At 44.5% G+C, this 11,368-nt stretch overlaps 1 protein-coding gene, 1 non-coding gene and 1 pseudogene across 2 annotated transcripts; all 3 read right to left on the bottom strand.

Annotated features, from left to right (window-relative positions):
• Positions 1-1,599: 1,599 nt before the first annotated feature.
• LOC122218514 lies at positions 1,600-4,774 on the bottom strand (annotated as a pseudogene).
• A 1,153-nt stretch (positions 4,775-5,927) lies between these two features.
• On the bottom strand, positions 5,928-10,702 carry ERVMER34-1 (endogenous retrovirus group MER34 member 1, envelope). Its single transcript, XM_042936398.1, has 2 exons — positions 10,557-10,702; positions 5,928-9,719 (listed from the first exon to the last, which is right to left on the bottom strand). The coding sequence occupies exon 2, from the start codon at positions 9,299-9,301 to the stop codon at positions 7,565-7,567; it is 1,737 nt and encodes a 578-aa protein (XP_042792332.1). The 5' UTR covers positions 9,302-9,719; positions 10,557-10,702; the 3' UTR covers positions 5,928-7,564.
• On the bottom strand, positions 10,155-10,276 carry LOC122218851. The gene has a single exon (XR_006202160.1). It is a non-coding gene; the product is annotated as a small nucleolar RNA SNORA26 (small nucleolar RNA).
• Positions 10,703-11,368: the final 666 nt, after the last annotated feature.

Here is an 11,368-nt window from a genome sequence, read left to right as displayed (position 1 = left end):
GCCACCCAGGCGCCCCGAAAATTTATTTTTTAATTCACATGGATTAGAATATAAAAGAATGCCCAGAGGAGCAGAGGGCTATTATCAGCTTTTACAACCTATTATGGAGCCATTTCAGAATAGCAGTGGTATAGCAGAAGTCTGCTTCAGTGAAAAAGAATCCAGAAAGAGATGCAACTCCAATTTAAACTTTTTTAAAGTTTATTTATTTATTTATTTACATACTTATTTTTGTAATATTATTTTTAATGTTCATTTACTTTTGAGAGAGAGAGAGAGAGAGAGAGAGAGAGAGAGAAAGAGAGCAAATGGAGGAGGGGCAGAGAGAGAAGGAGACCCAGAATCCAAAGCAGGTTCAAGGCTCTGAGCGCTCAGCACAGAGCCTGACGCGGGGCTCGAACCCACGGACCACGAGATCATGACCTGAGCTGAAGTCAGACACTTAATGGACTGAGCCACCCAGGTGCCCCATCACAGCTCCAATTTAAAAGAGAAACAGAAAACCTGGTTGTATAAGATTTTTCAAAATCACAAAGGTAAGGAAAACTAATGAATATATTTTGATAACTGATTCAAAATTTGAAAACAAATAGTCTATAGGTAAGAAATTAAATATAAAAGCTTAAATTTATGGAGAATTCTTAGTAGACAATTTTTGAAACACATCTGTGGAAGAAAAGTCCATTTCTCTCTGCTTTGAAGAACTCAACAGAAAGGGCTGGAATATCTGAATATCTATTACAACTTTAAATATCTATAAAATGGAAAAAGAAAAGCACAATAGCAGAACGGGAGGTTTGAAAATCAAGTTTGACACAAAGTTAATCCCTCACTTCTCTTTATCTCCACTTCTACAATCCTGGCTATAGAATCTCTTACCTTGGCCTCTGAAATAACCCTTCCTCCAGCTGGTGTATCTGCTGCCTCCTTTCTCGGCAAGACAGGCTGGGTGATCCTTTTAATTTTTTTTATTTTGTTACTTTTTAAATGTCTATTTATTTTTGAGACAGAGTGCGTGCACCAGTGGGGGAGAGGCGGAGAGAGAGAGGGAGACAGAGGATCCAAAGCCGGCTCTGCGCCGACAGCAGAGAGCCTGATGCGGGGCTCGAACTCACAAACCCTGAGATCATGACCTGAGCTGAAGTCGGGTGCTCAACTGACTAGGCCGCCCAGGTGCCCCCTGAGCGATCCTTTTTAAAGGATCATTGCTTTTCTGAAGCACTTAAATAAAAGTCACAACCCCTAGTCAGGCTGACACAGCACATGACCACTCTACCTTCTCCTACCTAGTTTCAGTGGCTGAACTGTCCCACTTGAATCTTTATACCAGCTGTTTCCTCTGCCTGGAATACTCTTCCTGGCCCCCATCTCCATAAGGCTGGATCCTTTTTGTCCTTTGGACCTCAGCTTAAATTTTTCTTCCTCCACAAAACCTTATCTGAGACCCCAGCTTAAAGTAATAATGAAACTAACATTTATAAATTATTCTTCTATATGTCAGGCATTTTCTGACACTTTGTGTGCAAAGCTCATACTATCTCACAAAAACCCAGTGAGATAGTTTATTATTTGTCAAAAAGAGCGTTTATTATTACTTATTTATAATAGCCTCTTATGCTTGTATGCTTTCTTGCCAGATGCCTTCGGAACAGGTGCTTTCTGACCCTTCAGAGCCTTTGGAGGCACTGCCTTCTGGCCTGCAGCGTTCAGGACAGGAACATTCTAGGCTGGAACCTTCTTGCCCACAGCAGCCATCTTTTTTTGCTGGCACCCTTGCAGCAGCTGCTGAAGCCGCACCCTTAGCAGCAACTGCGTTTTTGGGGAGAAGCTTTCAGGAGAGTTGCTTTTTGTAGCTTCCTAACTTCAAGCTTGGCTATTCTGCTCCTCATTTTCTTTGCCTTCATGACTTTGTAATGATCAGAATCTGTCATCCTGGCTTTCCTTTCTCTGGTTTCAATTTTCTTGGCCCATCTCGTGGCTGCCCCTGTTTGATATCTGCCTTCTGCCAGGCTTGTCAGACATACTTCTGGCAGGCACTGTGAGGGAACTTGACGACAGAGTCAGTGAGCGGCATGCACTTGAAAGGCACAGCCTGTCTCCTCACCTGACACAAAGGTCCATCAGCCAAAGCCCTGTTCTGGTCAATAACATCTACGATCATGAACAGCTTCCCAGTGTGAGGCCCAAGGGAGACGTAGGCCACCCTGGCCAATCTCCATGAAATGCTGTGCTGGCGGCATTCGGCGAGAAGCTGGATTTTATTTTTATTATCATTCCCATCTTATAGTAAGGAAACTGAATCCCCAGCAAAGGTATGCAAAGATCCCCATATAACTGAAAGACTAGCTTGTCGCAGATTTCACTTAATTGCTCTGCTGGGTATAAGGTAGCCTGCCAACTACTCATAATCACATCACTCTGTTTTTATTTTTACTTTTTTGAAGTGTGATTTGTTTGTTTGTTTTTCTTCTCTTGATCGAATGTGAGCCTTAATTCTGTTTTGTTCACTGCCGTGTGTTCTGAACCTAAAACAATGGCTAGCACATACTCAACTACCGTTTGTTGAATGAATGGATGAGTAAATAAGCAGATAATTAGGAAATTGCTGAACTTGATGAAGAAAACATACAGGATTACGAAAGGACAAAAGGATCGTTTCAAAATTCTCGTTCAAGCGTTTACTCTGGAAAAAAAAAAAAAAGCCCAGCTTTTTACTCTGAATTATAGATTCACAGAAAGTTGCAAAAATATTCACCCACATTCCCCCAGTAGCAAAACTATAATATCAAAACCAGGAAATTAACATTGGGGGGCGCCTGGGTGGCTTGGTCTGTTGAGTATCTAACTTCTGCTCAGGTCATGATCTCACAGTTCATGTGTTGGAGCCCCCAGTCAGACTCTGTGCTGACAGCTCAGAGCCTGGAGCCTGCCTCAGGTTCTGTGTCTCCCTTTCTCTCTGCCTCTCCCCCACTTGTGGCTCGCATGCTCACTCTCTTAAAAATAAATATTAAAAAAAAATTAGAAACAAGAAAATTAACATTGGTATATGCATGACAGTGTTCCATGGTTTTATGTGTTTTGTCATGTGTAGATTCATGTAACCACCGTCACAAGCAAGACACAGAATTATGTCACCACAAGGATCTCCTTCAAAAATAGATTATTTTGAAAATATAATAATATTTGGAAAAATTTGGAAATTTTGGAAAATTGAGAAAATCATCCACATTTTCCTTAACAATTATTTTTTTTAATTTTTTCATTGTTTATTATTTTTGAGGGAGAGAGAGACAGAGAGCAAGCAGGGAAGGGGCAGAGAGAGAGGGAGACACAGAATCGGGAGCAGGCTCCAGGCTCTGAGCACTCAGGACAGAGCCTGACGCGGGGCTCAAACTCACAGACTGCAAGATCATGACCTGAGCTGTGGTCGGCCACCCAACTGACTGAGCCACCCAGGCGCCCCAACAATTATTTTTATTATACATGTTTTCCCACAGTTGTTATTACGTTGTGCTATAATTTTTTTTAATGCTCAATGGACATCCTCTTAATCTTTGATTTTTGCAGATCTCTTGGTTTGAAAGTTACATTCTACAAAATTGTTGCAAGGTAATAATGCAACTGTTCCTCCTGAAATATTCCTTTGCAGGAGTGCTGGTTAAGACTGCTACATTTAAATACTCTATCTTCTATAAAGTCACAATGTAATCATCACAATAAAAAGTATTTGTTCCCCAGTCTTCCATCTGTGTAACACAGAATTGAGTGAGGAACTGACTTCATTTCCTTTAAGTAATTTAAGTGGTTTTCTTGATCACTTTCATTTTGTACTTAGATTATCTAGATCCCAATGATGGATCAACTTTTAAAGAGGTTATCTATATACCTATTCATTTATGATATATATATATATATGTATGTGTGTGTGTATACCTGTTCATATATGATAAAATAGTTGTTTCCGGAAAAAAAAATAGACTGACATGAAAAGCTGGGGTTCAGGAGTGAGTGGTCAAGAAAGAATTCTTGAGACATCTTTGGTGCAAAAAGTTGGTCTTCCTAAAGGGGACAGGACCTGTGGGCAGAAAGAGCTGCACTGGGGATGTGAGGAGTGGCTGATTACACACTTTTAAGTTAGGAGGGGGTTAGGGATAGCATAAGTCTCTAAGGAATTTGGAAGCAAGGTTTCCAGGACCTTGAAGGGCTGGGTGTTGTTGGGAAAAGGTAATTTATTACTGTAGCAAAACCTTAGTCATGAGACCCTTCAGATGTGTATCAGTGGGCCATATACATATACATGTACATGGAGGATGATCGCTAACATATATCTTGGTGGGGTGGGTAGAGTTAAAGGAAGTTTCTAAAGGGATTTTTTTTTACATGATCCTGGAGGTTGGGCTAATGTCAAGCTAAAGTTGCCTTTTTCCTCTAGCAAAGTATTAACATCGAGGCAGCTTAGCTCCTTGAGGAAGGTCACTCTGCCTGTCCCAAGTACTTGTCAATGGGCTGCAAGTTATAAGGAAGTTTAATTTTTTCTGTATCTCTTTTGCCTTTGTTCTCCACATCACAGAGGAGTTGAAGAAATCAATATGAACTAATTTATTTTACTATGTCTAGACATAGAAATATAGGTACCAACGCATACACATGGATTCATGGACACAGATTTTCTAGCTTTGTCCATCAAGGGTGGGCACCCTAACAGCAGTGGCAATGAGCATACCTTGTACCTTGCTTTTGGTTTCTCAATAGCATTATCAGGAAAAGGAACCATGGTTCCTTGGAATATGATGGGTCCTGAGGCTGGGCAGGAAAACCATAAGGTGAGGCTGGAGCATCTTGATGCTCCAGGAAGGAAGTGTGAAACATAAAACAAAGGACAGGAGTATGTCAAAAGGATGCGGGAGCCAACTTGAAAGAGCTCTCAGAGGACATAGCTGGGACAATTTGAGCAATAGTAAAAATGACAGTCCTGCATTACAACCAAAGAACAATGTATATATCCAAGAGTCCATACTGATAAAAATGATTGAAATCTTACTTGCAGTAGAATTTCAATTAATAAACAGAGAAGTAGAAAACCACCACGTAAAGGCCACAGTGATAATTGCAGTGGCATGATCTACTGTTAATGCTACAATTTTGACAGTTCAACTTTAAAAAGAAACAGGGCATTTTGCACAATAGTTCAATTTTGATGTTTTCAATTCAGGCTACCAAAACTTCTAAAATGGTATCAACTGGCAAACAAAACACTTAAGAACAAGGTCTTTTGGAGAGCCACCTTAGTCCTAGTTGTAGATTTAAGACATTGAAATCATTCACCACTGTAACAATCATTTGGAGGATTAGTGTTAATACTAAAAGAATTGATTACAATGGCTCTTGATTTGTGGCATCTTTGAGTCTCAGTAAATGTTGATAAATAATTCAGTGAATTGCTAAAACATCTGGTGGGCCTTTTGAGTTGGCTAATAAATAATGAACTCTTTTCCCAACCAATGTATTGTGTTCGGCTGAATAATGGATATTTTCCCTGTAAGTTTCACATATCAAAAATGTCTTTGGGTCCATCATTAGTAAACTTGAAACTATTTTCTAGGACTGTCCATCCCCTACAAACTTTAAATATGGAAGCAGGAAAGCCTATCTTCTAACCCAATAATGTGGGGCTTAACATATTTCAGAACCATTCATGCTATTTGATGAGACTATCTTTCCAACAGACATTTTCTATCATGCCAGTGACCGGACTCTCCCTTCACTCAGTCATTGGCATTGTGGAATAAGCGTTCAATAAATACATTTGCATGTACGTATGAGGTTTCGGATGTACCTGACTACTTGAAGGGAACAAAGCAAGCCAGAACAAGAACTCCAACTTTTATAATCAACTTTATTCAAAAGTTTTCAAATTTACACCTGACAAACGTCAATGCAAAAGTTCAAATCTGCCAGACTCATATTGGCTACAGGTGAACTCAATCTTACATTTAGTTAAGCAATGCCCATGGTCAACTGTGAGGGCTTTGCATGCATTCTTTCATCTCACCACAACCCTCTTCACTGTGATTCCACAAATACACCTGTCTTTGTGAAGCTGACATTCTGGCAGGGAGCAGACAGCAGGCACACAAGCAAACAAATAATCTAGTTTTGTCTTAAACCTCTTTAACACTGACTATGAACACTGAATCCAAGGGCCAGTGGCTATCAGCCTTCTATTATGAAATTAGTAACAGACTCATTTTTATGGCCAAAAAAGGTAAGTAAGCAGTACTGGCCCTACCCACCCTTACTGTTTAATTCCATTTTACAGAAGAAAATTGAGGTTACTATGAATCTAGATTTCTTTTCCCCATGTTTTCCCTTGACAGCTTAACACTCGTGCCACTCTAACATAGCACCCTGCATCCGTCATCTGCCTTATGATCCACATACCACAATGGATGCTGAGCCCTGCATGCTTATCTTCCAGTGGCTTCTCTAGTTTCAGTGCCAAGAGTTCAGCCACATTTTGCTTAACACACACAGGGAGGGAACTGTTATTACGCTCTGTCTCACTGGACTAGGCTGTTTCTTGAATCTTTTGACAACACTACTATGAACAATAAACCCACTTCTAAGATGTACCCAGAATTACTGGGTTTATTTTGCATAACTTGTAAGAATTATTTTCTGTCTATGAAAAAGTTGTCAATTTGCTAAAATGTTCATCAGTTTGTTTATATTCAACTTTTAAAAAAGGGGGTGAGACTTTCACTGCCCATGCCTCTTGTATGTAATCACTTTCATTAGCTTCTGACGTATCCTTTCTGAGTGGTCTATTTGCAAAACTGAGTAAATCTACATATATACACATGTATACTTTATTTCCTCTGCTTTATGAACGGCAGTGCACCAGATACCCTGTTGTGCACCTTGCTCTTGTTTTTAGTAATAATGTAATCTTTAACATGTCATCTACCCTTTGAGTTTATTCACCTACAAACTGGAGAGGATTCTATAGAAAAATGTAAGGACCTCACTACAGGACTGGGCAGATGACGCGTTCAATACAGTAAATGCTGCCCCGTCTCTACAATCCTATCCCCTGCCTCTGCCCATGGGAAATCAGACGGCTACCATTCACCCCAGACAAACCTCCCCTTTAGACTGGAGAGTAAACGTACACGGGCAATCAGGAGAGCACATCAAATCCTCCCAGCTATTAAATGGTTTACAGCTTCCTCCTGAAGGGAAAGTCTTCAGTTATTAAACATACAGGTTCAAATGGTTAAGGGCCTATGAGTTAACAGATTGATAGGAGCAACATTTATCATATATGTATGTGGAAGCATGTAAAGGGCCGCCACTGAATAGCCAGGGATAAGGTTTTATATACCAGCTTAATGGGATGGGGAGTGGGTATTAAGGCTTCAGTGGAAAGTACGGAAGGTGCAGTTAGGACTTATTTACACAATTCTTCGGATGCCCAGATACCAAGTCAGGCTCCTCCCTTACACAAGGCTCCCTGGAGAGAGGGTTAGGACAGCTGAATTCTCAGAAAGGCCTGCTTTACTCATCAAAGAGAAGTCTGAAGTAGGCCTCCTTCTGCAGCTGCTGTTTGTTCAGATGCTGTCAGTGCAAAGGAGTCTTTATGCCCTTCCGGTGGGGCTGGTCCCCTGGTTTCCTTGTTTGAAACCTCACATGAAGTTCCACAGGCAAGGAGCCCCGTGTAGTGCTGTGAAGAGGACACTTGGGCAGGAACTCGGGAGGTGAGAGATCTGCGAACGGCAGCACAGCTGAGAACAATGATGAAGCCGAGCAGAACAAATCCAAACATGTGGCCCCAATGTCCACTGAACCAGTCTCTCACTCCTGAGACGAGGTCAGTCCAATGAAAGGCTAATTCCCTCATTCGACGTCGACTGTCGATCCGTTCCTTCACACTGTTCAAAAGAAACCTCACTTCTTTTGACTTGTTTACATACAGGCAGCACTGGTTGCCAACGACCGTACACGGTCTTCCTTGTTGAGCAGCCGGTAGATCCAGATGGTGATTTTGGAGGGCAGAGAGTAAGCTGCTAACTCTTGACTGGCGCGCCTCTGAGGTCTGCACCGTGGCAGTCAATCCTTGTTCGGTGGCTTTGGAAATGTTTAGAATTGCTTCTTCTAGATCAGAAGTTCCCAATCTTGAAAAAAGGGCCCTTAACGAATTGGGGTTGTGATAAACAGGTGGATGGTCTATGACGTCTCTTTGGGTACGTCTGTGTGGTGCTACTTTATGTATTAAGGAGCCCACATCTGTAATTTGGCTACCATTGAAAGCGGGATACTGGCTGACGGAAGGTGCCAGGTATCCGAGTCCACATCGCCCTGACCAGTTAGGTGGGAACTCCTTGTATACTTTATTACCACATAAGATAAAAAGACCAGAGTTGTTCACGGACAAGGTCAGAGTGGAACGTATGACCCACCAGGCTGGCATCGGGTGTCCACCATGACCTTTGTCATTAGTTATGTTGGCATCTGCACATCTCCATTTACCATGTGCCTCTGTCAGCCTATAAGAACAAAACAAGTTGCGAAATATCTGGTATAGAAGACCTTTGGTTTGATTCTGGCAGCTATAGAGATAGGTGTCATTACCTAACCAGGTCATTCCAGAATTTTGGTCCACCCATATGTAGTCTTGGGTATTGGGCAGACCGACTAGGGGAAAAGGTGAGCTGTTCCAGGTCCCGGTCGTGTGGCCTGCAAACCAGGAATATTGTCCAGTGACTAGGCAAACATTTGCATCATAATAATCAGTCTTGGACTCATTTGCAACATCTATAGAAGGTCTGAAGGTGCCATCTGTGGAATCAAACCATACTGTTTGATTACAGTATTGTTTTGGTACGTCACCTAGGAAGGGTCCAGTGCCATTTTTGTTTTCAATGCAAACAGAAAAATTTCCCTCCAAAAGGCTCACCTGAGTTAATGATAGACCTTGAGCTTCCGCAGAAGTTTCCCAATGCCAAAGTACTCTACCATAGGAGGAAGTAGAGTGATTGTGTCCTCTTGTTTGTGGATACCATTCCCTTTTATGCATCCACTGTCCAGAATGGGTCCACCAGGTGCTTGCATGGGCAGGAACAAAAACTAACTCAGGTTCTTGTGCGTTATCTAGGTGTTGACATAACCAGCAGTCAGATAAATTAGCTAAGGTGGCCAGGGTTTGGAAGAGGGGTGGGAGTGGGTACTGGGATTGTGCTAGAATTGTTGAAAAAGCAATAACGGTTAGCTGAAGCAAGACACAGTTTGAAAGGGAGCCCATAGTGGAGGGACAGAGGGAGACAAGATTAAGACAAGCAAGCTCCACCCAATCTTTCTATAAATAAAAGAGGTTTGTTTTTGTTTTTAATTTCTAGGTCACAGAACTTCCCAAGTCTGGGAGAGAGGCTTCAAGGGAAGATAAATGAAGACAACATTCTTGATTCAAGATCTTGGACAAAGCTGCCTACTTCATGGTGTCATCTGCTTCTGGAGCCTGGAAATCCTCAACTTGAGGTCACTCGTATGGATGGCCTTCTCACTATCATGTAGGTGTTGATCCGGATCTAGCTTGGTGTGTCTCATGTGAATCCAGGAAGATTTTTATTTCGAGGGCAGTGTTAGCAGTCGTCCTAAGGCCTCTTCCCAGTGAGGTCATAATGCATGTTTTCTTCTCAAAACTTTGATGGATACTCCAACCCCTGGTAGAAAGGTATGGCGAGGCTATTTAGGAAGTGAAGATCATGTGTTTTTCACCTGTTGATGATATGCTCCAATAGTTCTTTCTACATAACTGTCTAAGTACCGTTCGCTCAAGGGTCCATAATGCTCACCCAAACAAGGAATGGAAGCAGCCCTGGGGTGACCAAAAATGGGTCAATTTCAAGTATTCTGGACCCGTTGTTTCTACCCAGTGAGGTGTGGCTCCAGAGGCTTTATGACCTTTGTGAGCCAGTGTCTTCAGATGTTCTCAATTTACAGTCTCATTCTCATAGGCTGTTCCTGCCTTCAGTGACAAATACCAACACTTGAACTGAATGTACCATCAATGTTAAGTTTGAATCCACCATTTGTGCTCAGAGATGTGTTAAAATATCACAAGGGTGCTTGAACCGAAAGAAAAATTTCCTCTGGCGATCTGTGACTCCAGACAGGATCCAGAGAGGAGTTTTACAGTCTCGTCCCCGGGTTTTATGGAGACTTACTTTACCCTTCTGTGTTAGCCTCTTAAGGCACTGCGTCAACCTTAAAAGGGCACAGGAAAGGGCGGTCTGAGGTTTTACAGGCTTCTCTACGACCCCTGCTCTCCTCTCCCGACAACACCCCCTGCACCTCGGCGGTTTCTGGGGCCAAGTCCGAAAACCCACCGGAAGCAGTTGTCCTGCAGGGGGTGGGGGAGTCGGGAACTTACATGCCCTCTATCCGAAGGGGCAGCCAATTGGGGGGCCTTGGAACCAAGCACGTGGGAACCCCCGGTCGCCATTGGCCACGTGCTCCGGGCCGAGCGCCTCGCTTTTCCCTCCAGGACGGGGACATACCTGCGCCTGGAAGTCAGGCCGCTGCAGCCCCGCACACGTCGGAGACCGACTCCGCAGGCTCCAGGTCGGGTTCCCACAGCCGCAGGCAGGCCGGGCCCCGAACCCCCCGCAAAGCGGCCGCAGCTGCGCCCTGGGGGAGCAAAGCGCAAGATGGTTAGGGCGCCCGGGCCTGCCCGCGGGGAAGCCTCCCGGCGGCTCCGCGCGGCGTCTGTGCCTCGCGCGGCCCCGGGACGGGCTGGACCGCCCGCCCCCCGGGCCGCCGAGGGCTGCTCTACCCCTCCGTTCTGGCCGCCGGGAGCAGCGGAGCTCCGGGCGGGCAAGGCTCGAAGGAATGCGGGGCGAGCGCAGCCCCACCCGGACCCGGAGGCCGGGCGTTCTCCCCGCCGCAAGGGACCTGAGAATCGAGCCCCACTCACCGCCGCACTCCGTGAGACACAAAAGCCCGCGAACACCAGAGACCCAGCCAGAGGCCGCGGCTGGAAAGTAGGCAGCCAATCCCCGGGAAGGGGGCGGGGAAAGGACGAGGCGGGGGCGGGGGGAAGAGCAGCCAATCCTAGGGAGGCCTGGGGCGGGGTCGCAGGGAGAGCAGCCAGTCCTCGAGAGGGCGGGGGCGGAAAGGGGCGGGCCCGGTCATTGGCGCCCAAGGTCTCACCGCCTGGGACTTTCCTCTCTGGTTTAGACTGGGAGACTAGTCTAGTTCCTTTTTGGAGCTTGACAACCGGGGCGGGAGAATGGCGTCCCTCAAGACCCTCGTGGATGTGGTTCTCTCAGGCCAACGTTCCTTCCTCGGGGACTGTCCTGGAGAGGCTTTG

This window comes from Panthera leo, chromosome B1 (genome assembly GCF_018350215.1).
Source record: "Panthera leo isolate Ple1 chromosome B1, P.leo_Ple1_pat1.1, whole genome shotgun sequence".
Taxonomy (NCBI): Eukaryota; Metazoa; Chordata; class Mammalia; order Carnivora; family Felidae; genus Panthera; species Panthera leo.
The sequence above is the reverse complement of the archived record's forward strand: the minus strand, read 5'-3'. Positions and strand labels throughout refer to the sequence as shown.